The sequence below is a fragment of the Dendropsophus ebraccatus genome, chromosome 1 (assembly GCF_027789765.1).
Source record: "Dendropsophus ebraccatus isolate aDenEbr1 chromosome 1, aDenEbr1.pat, whole genome shotgun sequence".
In the NCBI taxonomy this organism is placed as follows: domain Eukaryota; kingdom Metazoa; phylum Chordata; class Amphibia; order Anura; family Hylidae; genus Dendropsophus; species Dendropsophus ebraccatus.
In genome coordinates, this window is record NC_091454.1 from 167,502,637 (window position 1) to 167,516,250 (window position 13,614).

At 39.9% G+C, this 13,614-nt stretch overlaps 1 protein-coding gene across 13 annotated transcripts in view; it reads right to left on the reverse strand.

Moving 5' to 3' along the window:
• Positions 1–13,614, reverse strand: part of PPIP5K1 (diphosphoinositol pentakisphosphate kinase 1) — a 147,916-nt gene that overhangs the window by 49,380 nt on the left and 84,922 nt on the right. For all 13 annotated transcript variants that reach the window (XM_069983920.1, XM_069983927.1, XM_069983992.1 and 10 more), the window contains one exon: positions 5,301–5,391. In XM_069983920.1, the coding sequence (XP_069840021.1) occupies positions 5,301–5,391 (91 nt within the window). The remainder of the gene's footprint in view (positions 1–5,300; positions 5,392–13,614) is intronic.

The following is a 13,614-nucleotide window of genomic DNA, read 5'->3' on the forward strand; positions in this document are numbered from 1 at the left end:
CGCAAAACTGCACTTTCCGCCGGGTACGCCGGGGTGGGGTGGGGGTGGGGGTGGGGTGGGGAGCGGGTGTGGAGGGGGCAGAACGGGGGCGCGGACTCACGAGTCACTAGTCCGCGCGATTCATTATCTTTTTCTGTTAAAGTTACGCCGAAAACCTACTCCGGTCCTCAGCTGGCGTAGGTTTTCGGCTGTGCGCACCGGCGCGCACGGGATTTATGTTGAGGCAGTCAGTCTCTACATAAACCTCCGTAGCGCCGGAGCATTTTTAAGTCCGGCGCAGAAAACGCTGGACTTAATAAATGTCCCCCTTATACTTTAACCATTTGTAAATTCAATTTCTGAGAAGTTGAATAGAGGTAAAGCAAACCTATTCTTGTAATCTTGGAGCTAATAGCCCCTAAATCTGGCATGAGCCTCAGCAGTGAGGGCTGCATCCAATTTCTTCAGGCACCGCTGTTCAAATGCTGAACAAACAGACTCCAGTATGCTCCAGTTGTGCTCCTCTCTAATAATGTCAACTCTACCACATCAGATAATGCAATATTCATTTCATATTGATTGGAGATTTTTTCATTCCTCCCTTGTCTTATAGATATTATTTGTGAGGATTTTGGTGCACATATGCTGCAGGTCTTCACTGCAGATTATGTAAAGAAAGATGTGTAACCCTATCCTAAGTATAGCTGAAGTACACGAAAACAGAATAGGGAATACTGAAACAATGACTATTCAAATAAAGTGGCTGTCCAAGACTAGAAAGCAAAACTTTCTTCCAAAATGATGCCACACCAGTCCACAGGTTGTGTGTGGTATGGCAGCTTTCTTCACTTCACTTATTACAAAAAAATGCAAACAGATGATAGAAGATGAAAACTAGGTATGAGCTGTGAAAGAACTAAATCCACAGGAAAAAGTAGACTATTGTATTTTGCATATGAAATGTGTTGATAGAAAAACAAAATGAAGAACATATGCAAAACAAACATTTCCAGAGTAACATTTTGCATATTAGAGTAAGTATGCCATCACAATATATTACTTGTCAATGTTGCCAGACATAGGACACATTCAAACTACAACACTACCTGAAAGCACATGCAAAGGGGAAAAGTATGGATGTAAAGAGAGGTACTTTATTAATGCTGTGCCCAGTGTGGCTCTCCCATCATATACTAAATTTGCTGTCTTCGGTGCCGAATTTACCACAATTTACAGATGTAAATTGTAGTGTAAATCTACACCAGCTTGGAGCTGCCCCTTAAAATAACTCCAAAGTGAGTAAAAGGGTCGAGACTTTAATGAAGACCAGGGTATGGACATGCCAGTGGATATACTTCCCCCATTATTCCTACTTAGCTCTTTATAAATCTATCTACACAAAGCTATATAAAAACATAAAACAGTGCAACAAACAGACCAACTCAAGTTCCATAAAACAATACAGACACACACGTAATGCAGCCAGACATTATGAGTAGTCACTGTTAATATAAATGAAGACGGTGACCCTACGGAATCTGGAGAGTAGTGAAGAGAAATGCAGGCTTAGCAGCACCCTTTTATTTCTCTTACAGTTCTCAACACTAAAATTTTAACACCAAAAAGGACAAAGCATAAAGTTCTGCAAGTTGATTAAGTAGCCTATGCCCCCCAAGATCTGCAAATGATAAAATTTTAAAGCACTTAGCTTTAAAAAAAAAAAAAAAACCCTTGGCAATCAGATCAAGTCAGTACAGTATGATTGTGAGATTCCTCCTGTTAATTGATGTCACTGCTTGCTGGAAACTGAAAGGGATAGAATCCTTAAGCTGAGAGACCTTGGCGGATTGCTATGTACGTAGGCTGAGATGCCAGCATTGTTAAATACTGTATGCCCCAGTGGTTTGGAGACAAATGGTGAAGGGAATGACAGCAAGCAATCCACAGAGGTGAACCATTTTGAACCATTTTGTATTGTAAGTAAAATTGGGTGTCACCCTTTAAGTCTACGGTGTTGAACAGTATCTACACAAACCATTAGCATGATATATTTATTGGATTACCAGCTACAGGTGTTCCACTGACCTCATACTACCTTGTCCCACTTATCACAATGATAGGCAGAGATTGGTCTGGAAACCACATGGGCACTGACCTTCACATAGGCTCTAATCCCAGGATTATAGTGTGGGGTGGCATAATGCACAGTAGTTGGACCTGTCTAGTCTAACTCCAGTTACAGCAACAGTTGGAGTTACACTGATTTGGTTGTGGAACCAGTGGCACTGTCCAAAGTGTTCAAAACGCCACACAACAATGCCGGACTACATGTTTCTCATGCTACTGTAAAGTACCTGGATGGCCTACACATGGACTTTTCTGCCATCTGGACTGTCATTGATCACATCTGGAATGTCATTGATCACATCTGGAATGTCATTGATCACATCTGGAATGTCATTGATCGGTAATCGCAAAGAGATGCTAGCAATGGGTCATGATGATTAGTGTGCTTAAAGAGTCACTGTCGTTAATTTTTTTTTTGCAGAAATCAATAGTCCAGGCGATTTCAAGAAACTTTGTAATTGGGTTTATTAGCCAAATCTGCCATTATCTGCATTTAAAAAGCTTTTTCCCAGGTCCCCTCCTCCTCTCCTTTCTGTCATCCACTGCTCAGAATCAGGAAATCTTAATCAGACGGGTCCTGTCTGTGCTATGGAGAGGAGTGGGGGGATTAGAGATGGAGGAGAAATGTCAGCAACAGAGAGCAGAGAACAAAGGATTACTCAGCAGGGGAGCTATTCAGAGTGCTATTCAGAGGTCAGTGGTGACATCAGAGGAGAGAACCCGGCTAATAAACCCAACTACAAAGTTTGCTTAAAATCGCCTGTACTATTGATTTCTGCAAAAAAAATGTTTAATGACAGTGACACTTAAAGTGTATTTAGCATAACAGAACATTCCTCAGACAACTATTAATAACTTTAATGACACCATGGCAAAGCATATAATTGCTTGTGGCTTCTATACTTCACACTGAATAGATCAAAATGTTTGAATATTTAGTTTTCATTTATCTTCATTTACATATCATTAACATGTCTATCATGTGATTTCCATAATTCCATAACTTTTTCTTCTTGGTGTTGCAATTTCAATGTTGAGGAATATATTTTGACTACTTAGATCATCGAGAGAATAATCAGGTTTGAGGTACTTTAGATACATTTTAGATTAAAGGTACTCTGGCAAAAAAAAAAAAAATCAAATCAATTGAAGTCAGAAAGTTATATAGATGATATTTACTTCTATTTAAAAATCTCAATCTTGAATCTTAATCTTTCTCTACTTACCAGCTGCTGTATGCCCTGCAGGAAGTGGTGTATTCTTTACAGTCTGACACAGTGCTTTCTGTTGCCACCTGTCAATGGCAGAAACTGTGCAGAGCAGAAGAGGTTTTCTATGCTCTGTACAGTTCCTGCCATGGACAAAGGTGGCAGCAGAGAGCACCGATGTCTGACTGAAAATAATACACCACTTCCTGCAGGACACACAGCAGCTGATACATACTGAAAGGTTTTCTGACCAAAGTTGATCTGAAAATATAAAACAATTCACTGCAGTACCCCTTTAAGGTAATTTAAGGCAGGGAGGCCACAGGGATCTTCTCTGCAATATGTTAGAAACAAAGTATAAAGAACATCAGTTTATGAAACTTCTTAACAATTTAGTAGAGTATGTCAACACCCCCTCTTCTTTACGAGCTTTTCGTTTTGCATTACAGTTATACTCACCCTGAATATGATGGAGCTATAAGAACAAAGGATATTATGATCTGAGAATTATAAAGTGTGTTATGCCTATACTGCAACTTGTGAGTCTGTCTGGAACTATAGTTACATCATGTACACCAAGGGACGCTTCAGAGCAGCACATCCAGTACTGTATAGTTCAAACAAAATATGGGCAAATACAAGGATTATAGGAGAAAACAATTATCTTACCCCTTAAAAGTCCCAAATTAAGTCAGTTTAATGGAGAGAAACATGTTGCTAGTCAAATATCTCATATCTCTATAGAGCAGGGGTGTCAAACTGTGTCCATCTAGCTGTATCACAACTACAATTCCCATCATAATCATCATAATAAGCTTTGGCTGTTCAGGCATGATGGGAAATGGAGTTAAGCAACAGCTGAAGGGTACCCCTGCTATAGAGGCAACCACTCAACCGCTTGCTTTTAATTTTACTTTTCATGAACCTATATTTCCTATCTTCTATAAAAACAAGTTGATATATACAGAGCAGTAGTTTTTATAAAAACTATATTTTAGAGTGCATAATTTAAAGTAATGTAAATTACTTACCAGGGTGGTGGTGATGAACAAAACTTTTCATTCAAGCTTAGGGATACATTTTTTACTGGAAGTCCCAAATTGAAGGACCCTTATCATATCCTTTACATCTTTTGTAATAATTAATGATATAGTATATTGTAAAGCTGTAAAGCATTCATGTCCTTTTGAGTTACTTTTGACACGTCATCAAACATGTGGAAAGTTACTGATCGCACTGGGTGCCGGCCAGCAGAACATCCGACCCTCTTACTCCATAGACTGTAATAAAGCTACAGAATCAGATTTGACTGACAAACTTGAACACTCCCTCCAGCGGTATTTCAGGATTACGGTGGGTCTCAGGAGTGATATCTGGTGTGATCCAATTCTTACATTTCTGAAGGCATATCAAACGATAAGGCCCTATTACACTAAGCGATTATCGGCCAATACAGCCAATAATAGTCTCGTTTAATAGAAAACAATGATCAGTCGACATGCACGATGTCGGCTGATCGTTGTCTTTCAACATGTTGAAAAATCAACAATCACAAAAGCAGCGATAGGTCTCCTCTCACCGCGTCTCTCCGTGCTGAAGAATGGACATGTCCAGTCTTCAGCAAGGAGAGAGGAGGCGTGCAAGCCTCCCATAGACTGCCATTATGACAAGGAGGCTGGCGGGATTCTGCGGCAGAGAATTCTTACAGTACATCTCAATCTTTAGGAGGTAAGAAAACGTCATATATCCCACTGATGACAAATATACTTACAGCCTTCTCATATATAGTTCCTAGCTCTTACATTCTAACCAAGACAGGCATTTAAAGTCATCTGGTCTTTGCCAGTGGAAAGATGCAAACTATATTATATAGCCTACAATTACTACCATGCGATATAATCTACAATTACCAACAGATGATGAGAATATTTATAAGAATGCGACAATGTGACAAATATAAAAACCAGACAATGAAAGCCAACATACCTAAACCACTCTGCTTCATGTCCGATGGCTGCCTGGCATACGAAGTGAAGAGACGGTACCCACCCGATTTAGAAGAGGTCTCTGACAGCACCTGTGGGTCAGAGGTAACGACAATAAAGGCTTTATACCAGAAAGAAGTCACATTTGCTTCTCAAATAAAGTTGCCAGGAATAGTTATACAACAAAAAACAAGCAAGTTAACACAACAGCAAATGTGTTTTCAGAAGTTAACATTAAAGGAAAAGGAAAACAGAGGTCCATATAATAAGCCAGGGCAATGGGGATGAGAGGAATGAGCAGGCAAACAAGCTGTACACAAAGGCAAGACTAACCACAGCAGCAGGGATGATCTTATGCTAAGGCGGTGGCGTCTGGAGTCTCAGTATTTAGAGGGAAAGCACACATCAGGGATTGCCTTAGACATAGCCCACTTAACATGGATCATTATATAGCATTTGCTTAAATGGAAGTATCTAGGACAAAAGGATCTGCTATTTCTGCCACACACTAAGCTATGTCTGTCTTTTGAGTGTGTATGGCTGAGAAGCCCAATTCATTTAAATGGGTATAATCTCCTATACCAGCATAGCCCAAGGGCACACATGGTGCCATTATTTTTGGAAATAAAACCTTTTTTTCCCCTAATCCCTGACAAAATATTAAATAAGATATGTGCTATGATGTATGCAGACAGCTATATTTTATTATGTTCATGTGCAAAAGCTCAAATTCAGATATCTCACAAGAAAACCACAATAACAGCAATTTCTATTATTGTCTTATCAACACCAAAGTAAAATAAAATTGGCAAAAAGAATATAAGCATAAAAGTTCAACCAAGGAGAAAACTGAAGAGTGAAATAAATAAAAGAGGGCCAAGTGGAACATTAAATTATTTACGTTTCTACTCTGAAGTCTGTAGAAACGATTAAGTATCATTCTGTAAGTCATACATAACAGGAATACTTTAGTAGGAATTGCTTTAATTACACAATTAATCTACGTGTTCTAAATCTGCAGTTTACAGAAAAAAATATATATATCTATACTGTGGGAAAAATCTTTAAAAAAAATGGCAGAGTTTGATTTTGTAATAATTATTTTGCATTTTATTGCATAAAATAAGAATTTGATACAAGAGAAAATTAAAAAGTGAATATTTAGTAGAGGTTAGACGTTTCTTGTAGTTGTTGACCCAGTTTGCACAGTCTGCAGCAGTAATTTTGTCCCACTCCTCCAAACAGATCTTCTAGGTTTTGGGCTGTTGCTGGACAACATTGAGTTTCAGCTTCCTCCTAAGATTTTCTATTATGTGTAGGTCTGAAAACTGGGTAAGCCACTCCAGGAACCTAAAATGCATCTTATGGTGCCACTCCTTAGGTGCTCTGGCTGTGTTATTTAAAGGGTACCTATCATAGCGAAATGTCAGAAGTTTGTATCGGTCGGGATCCAGGTACTGAGATTCCCAGCGATCTTTAGGGTCCTATTCCACGGGCCGATGGGGGCCTGATCAATAATGTAAACGAGCACGATCTGCTAGATCGGCGCTCGTTTACTGGGCCTATTCCACGGCCCGATCATTATTTAGCCAGGGCTGCAGGGACATCGTTACTGATGTCCTTGCAGCCCCTGTTAAACACCATACGTTAATCGGCCGATTATCGCTCAGTGGAATAGGCCCCTTAGAATAGAGGCTCCATGGAATAGGCCCTTTAGAATGAAGGGGCAGGCGCGTGCAGCTTCATACACTCTGCCTCTTCATCCTCATCTCACTGCTAACGTAGTGGTTGACAGAATTATAATGGAGCCCTAAGGAAATTATGGTAATTGTTGTACTGAAAGTTCCATAGGGCTCCTTTATAACTCTGTCGACTGCTATGTTAGCAGTGAGATGGGGATAAAGAGGCAAAGTGTATGCTGCTGTGGGCAGCTGCCCCTTCATTCTAACGATAGGCGGGGGTCTCAGCACCCGGACCCAGACTGATACAAACCTCTGAAATGTTGCTATGACAAGTCAGAAGTTTGTGATGAAATGATAGGTACCCTTTAATCATAAAATGTCATTTTCTGGGAAAAATTTTTTTTAGAGATTCTGTCTCTCCCAGGTTTAGTGTACCTACAATTAAAATTACAGACCTCTCCATTCTCAGGGCTACGCTGTTATAATACTACAAGATTGATTTTAAAAGGAATATACAGCCTAGATTTTTTTTTTATTAATATTTAGAGCCAGATACTAGAGCTATTTAATTTTTTCTGGTTCTATTTTTGTACTGCCAGTTTTTATATTTAATTTCTTTTGTACAACCATCTTGCCTGGGTTGTTTTAACATTTAGAGAGAGATGTGCTTTACAGCAAGACCCAATGACATGAAATGCTAACGTTACTGGTCATATTCTGTAACCTCTACAGAGGTCAGAGGCTGAGTTACTAATGTCATATTCATCTACTGGTGTTATACTCACTGCAGGGCTATGTTTCCACAACGTACTAAAGATGACAAAGAACATGTCCTTTACTATTTCCAGCCATTGTTTAACAACAATGGACGTTCTTTGCGATCTTTAGTATGTTGTGAGAACATAGCCCAATACTGTACAGATGACTTTACAGCAGCCTCCTTCTTCTGATCAAACACAGAACAGGCAGTCTCAGCCTAGTTTTAGGCTTAGCGGTCAGAATGAAAACCAAAAGATTTCTGGACTATTTTAAATTATACAAAGTAAAATGGAAAATTAGAACAGATCTCACCACAAATTCTTAGAACACACGGTAAGCATAAGAACATGACTTACAGCTTGACAATAGGTCATTTTATGAAACATTCCCTTTAACTACTGAGTTACATCTGCAGTCCGAAGCAATACAATGAGTTGTATGCAATGCTGTGAACTACAGCTGCCACTCAACATTTAAAACGAATCTTGTAGCGCTACAAAAAGTTGCTGTATAGCCCTGGTCTAAGCTGCTTTTCTATTCTTATAGTAGTGGTATTGAACAACAGCTGCAGTATGTGGCATATCATCATCTGAGGTTTCTTCTCCTACTGCCTAAATTCCGCAAGTTTGTGTGGATGTATCCGTGTGTGAACACCCTTCAACTACACAATTCAATGATGAAAAGTCAATAAATAGTTCAATAATCAAATTTCTCTTCAGTGATCATTTTCACTTGTGATGTAAGGATATATATATATATATAATGGCCATTGTCTAATAATCTTCATTCCATGTAACTTCTGCTGGCACATCGGGAAACTAAGATCAATTCAGAAAAATCAATATTTGTACCATCTACTCTCCAGATCATGCTGAACCAATTCCATGTTCCTGTTCACCAACTTATTGTTGTCTCTAAAGCGTTATAAAAGTACATTAGTATTTGAAACATAAAGAGTTGTATATTCTAGTTCTATAACGTCATGTGAGCTTGTAAGTGGCAGACAGGGCAGGGAAGATGGCTGACGTCTGTCCCATGCCCTTTAAATTAGGCAACCCAGGTCTTTGAAGTAAAAGTGAAAGTAAAATAACATATAAGCCTCTAGTCTAAACCATCAAAAATAAATGACTATTTCTTTTCAATTCTTAGAGAAACCCTTTAGGCAAGACCACGGACTGAACTCAGCACAGAATTAAATCAAAACTAAATCAAAATACTAGATCATTTCCCATAAATCTATATATGAATATGCCCAGCTTCCCCTACTCTACTGCATAATGCCAGTGGACTGGATAACATTTTCATGATGACACATTCCCTTTTACAATATAATGAGACATCCATTAGAAACGCCAGTCCATTTTGACATGATATCATGGGCTGGGTTGCTGTATTCTATATTCTGTATTCTGTATTGAATTGTGATATAGTCAGAGAGAAGGCCACTAGAGTACACCAAAAACAGTAATGTGTAAGAAAAAGCAAACTAGGCTCACATGACATGTAGTTGTATTCCCTTGTTATAAGATTACCAGATTGTGGCTATAAAAAACAATAATCAGGTTGTTGCATTTTAACAATGCCTAGTCAGTAATATGGTCTTAAAGTTCACTAAGAAACCATTCCTCACACCACTGCACCTTTACTAGGCTTTAAAGGGGTAGTGTGGCGCTAAGAAATTATTCACAAAATAACACACATTACAAAGTTATACAACTTTGTAATGTATGTTATGTACTGTATGTGAATGGCCCCCTTCCCCGTGTTCCCCGACCACCGCCTGTATACCCGGAAGTGTAGTGCATTATACATACCTGATACGTGTCGACCCCCGTCCGCCGTCTTCGGACAGTGAGGTAATCTTCAGGAGGCCGGCCAACCGTCTCCTGTCGTCCCCCCTCTGCCGCGTCACAACTGTGCTCAGCCGCGATTGGCTGAGCATAACTGCGCTCAGCCATTCGCGGCTGAGCAGCTGATGACGTGTGCCGCATCATCAGCTGCTCAGCCGTGATTGGCTGAGCACAACTGTGCTCAGCCAATCGCGGCTGAGCATAGTTATGACGCGGCAGAGGGGGGCCGGCATGAGGGACGGCAGGAGCGGGTCGGCCGGCCTCCTGAAGATTACATCACTGTCAATAGACGGCGGACAGGGGTCGACACGAATCAGGTATGTATAATGCACTACGCTTCCGGGTCCACAGGCGGGGGTCGGGGAACACGGGGAAGGGGGCCATTGACATAGAGTACATAACATACATTACAAAGTTGTATAACTTTGTAATGTGTGTTATTTCGTGAATAATTTCTTAGCGCCGCACTTCCCCTTTAACCATTGACACAAGACCAAATGGATCCATGTTTCTTGCTTCCTACCCAACATCTGCATGATGATGCTAAAATCTTCAGACCAGACATTTTCTAACCTTCATTATTCAGTATTGTGAGCCTTTGCCAAATGAAATCACCTTTCCTTGCTTCCTTAGTTTTAAATTTAATATTAGGGCTTCAAGGATACAAAGACTCATCAAAAATGTGCTGCCTACCTTTGCAAACCAGGACTTAATGATCGACTGGGAAGAACCCCCAGACCCAAACATTTATCACAAGATATTCCTATGGATGTCATTGCCCGGGTCCATTTTCTCCAAGTTAAGTCAACTTTTTTGGCAACTACTAGACGGATGGCGACACTACCGGGCGACTTTCAAACTGTGGCGGCATACTCTGATCTCTCCCCTGGAACTCTACAGTGGCGCAGGTCATTTGCAGATTTTACTAAGATCTTGAGAGGCAACAATATCACCTACAGATGGAATAATTCTGTGCATCTCACGGTGCTTTATGGAGACAAAAAATATGTCATCACTACCCAGGAGGAAGGAATGCGGTTGTTACGCACCTGGCATCTTCTTTCAGGCTGATTTCATCTAGCTTAGGACAGACTGAGTGCTCAATACTCCATCCTGATTTAAAAGCTTACATACACCCGTGGCATGGGCTGGACTTTGTGCCCTCCCCTGAAGCATCCTTCTCTTAGTCACGCACTGATCTCTGCTACTGCGTTAGTTTTCATTGACATTTGTATTTTGCGTATACTTTTGTTTATGATAGCGGCAAATCACCTATCTATATCTGGTTTAACCGCACACATCTACCGTTACTTCTAGCATTGTGTCTTTGTATTTTCTTTATCATTCAAACCAGGCAACCCTCAGGGTCTGTTATCTTGCTAGTGGTTGTTTGCTACTCATCCTGCTTGACTCGTATTATATATCTGCAACTCACATATCAAAGTTTAGTCCATTCGTACCAGTTTGTTGCTTTAAAGTTGTGTTCTGCATGTTATTGGGTTATTATGTACCTGCATATTTACTGTTTAGCCGTTTCAACATATAACAGCATCTTATTATTATTACTTGCAACACGTTTGATACGCGCTATCGCACCTAATAGCATGTGATTTTCCTCACTACACCAATGCGTGGTTCGACCCACACTTACTATGCATATTATGTTTCTGCATTTTCTTTTGTTTGTTTTGGTTTTGTGTACTTTTGAAACTTTTGAGTGTACTGCATTACCTGCTTATATACCTGCAATTGTTTATGTTTGTTGTAAAATATAAAAATCCTTCTAATAAAAACTTATTGAAACATTAGGGCTTCAAGGTGCGTCACAAGAGATCTCGTCTTCCATACCCCAGTTGAAATATATGGTAAACCTGTAGATGCCTTTCTAGTCTGCATATTAACGGTGACTGCTGTGGGTGTAAATCTTAAAAAAAAAATAAAGAGCTTGTAAGATATGCAAACCATGTATCCAGCATCAACAATTATTCCAACAAGAAGATTAGATTTTAACCCCTTCAGAACCGGGCTAATTTTCAATTTTGCCCTTTTATTTTTTCCTCTACGTGTCTAAAAATAGCGCTTGCATTTTTTTCACCCACATAAGCCTTTATTTTTTGCGACACCATTTGTACTTTGCACTGACAGACAAAAAAATTATTTGGGCACTGAAATTGAAAAAAACAACAACAATTGGTTTTGATTGGGGGGGGGGAGGGAATTCGTGTTTACATTGTCCGCCCTATGGTAAAACTGACATTTTAACTATGTGCCCTAAGTCGGTACGACTACAAAGATATGTAATTTCTATACTTTTATAAAAAAAAACAAATGTGTTTAAAATTGCCATATGACCATCCTTATAATTCTTTTCGTTGTTGGTTTATGGGGATGTCTGAGGTGTCATTTTTGTGGCGGTGTCAAATTTTGCAGTTTCTGCGCTTACGTCACTTACTGCGAGAGATCATGAATGAGATAATTTGATGTGATAGATCGAGTGATTACGCACGTGGCGATACCAAAAATATGTTTATTTATTTTTATTTATAGAATGGGAAAAGGGGGTGATTTCAACGTTTATTAGGGGAGGTGAATTTTTACTAATAAAAAAAACTTTTTTTTATACTTTAACTCTTAGTCCCCCTGGGGAACTTTTACTATTACTGCACTAATCCTTCGTAGAGATCAGTGCAGTATACTTAATACAGCAGTTTTGCCAGCTGCATTTAAATAGCGAATTAGCGGGTGCGGAGATTAGACCGCTGGTCCCTGGCTACTAGTAGCAGCTGGGAGCGCAGCGGTTCAGAGCGGGGTTAAGGGGAAGAGGTTAAGGGTTTTCTGGGCAAAATGTACCGATGAGCTATCAAAAAGATAGCTCAGCAGCAACTGATCGGTGGGGTGCCGAAACCTTCACTGATCAGCACCACAATGCACAATGAACGAAGTTTGTCTCCATTCATTGTGTAGTGGTGGGAATGGGTAACTCCAGCTCAGCTCATGTTCGCTTGAATAGGAGCTGAGCTGCAGTTACACTTTGCAACAGCTACACAGTAAACAGAGACAAACTCCAAACTCTATTCACTGTGTAGTGTGGCACTGAAAAGATGACTGGTGTGGGCAGGGGCCTAACTAGAAAGGGCTGGGTCCCATAGCATCCCCCTCGACTGACCACTAAGCCGTCAAGTCTAGTCATAACTGCAAATGCTCGCCAGGATTGCTTGCTGTAAAAGGAACATTTACATTACCTGAGAGGGCAGCTTGGCCATCTGGTGCTGCAAATGATTATAGCCCAGGGGGCCAGTGTATTGCAGGGGCTGCCTGATGCAGTGGGCCCCATAGCAGCCGCTATGGCTACTACAGTGGTAGTTACGCTCCTGGGTGTGGGTGTTGGTATCCGAATCAGTTACTGATGAGCTATCTACAGGAACTATAAAATACCAATTATCCATACCTAGCTTGGAAAGGATTAACTAACTCTAAATGTAAAAATTATATTTATTCTAATGGCAAAAAAAGAATATAAATTAAGAGTTTAAAACACATCCATATCTTTGACCTTTTACAAATCTGGCAAAACTACCAAAATAACCGAGAATGGTATACATTTCTTTTAAACATTGGTCCAGTAATAAAAAAAGTCTGAAAAAGCATGCACATCTTTGCAAATACTGCTCCATTGTATTCTAAATAAATTTTGCGAATAGCCTTGACTGAAAAATCTTTGCATCTTTATGCTATGAATAGTTATATGTCTCTCATCCTACAGAGAAACCCTGTGTAGTCTGATCATGTAATCACAATCCCTTTCATTTGTCCTCTACTTCTTCCTAACCTCCCAAAAGTATGATAGCAAAAATTATGGGACAGATGGAGCTAGGACTGCACGGCCAGAATACACTGTTTGTAGTCTTGAACTGCCCCTGAGCTGTAGACAGAAAACGGTAAGAGATTTTTAAGTAACACAGCTTCATCTTTTTGGTTTCCAAATTGACAGATCCATTGAAAAGCCAGACTATGATGTATGTAG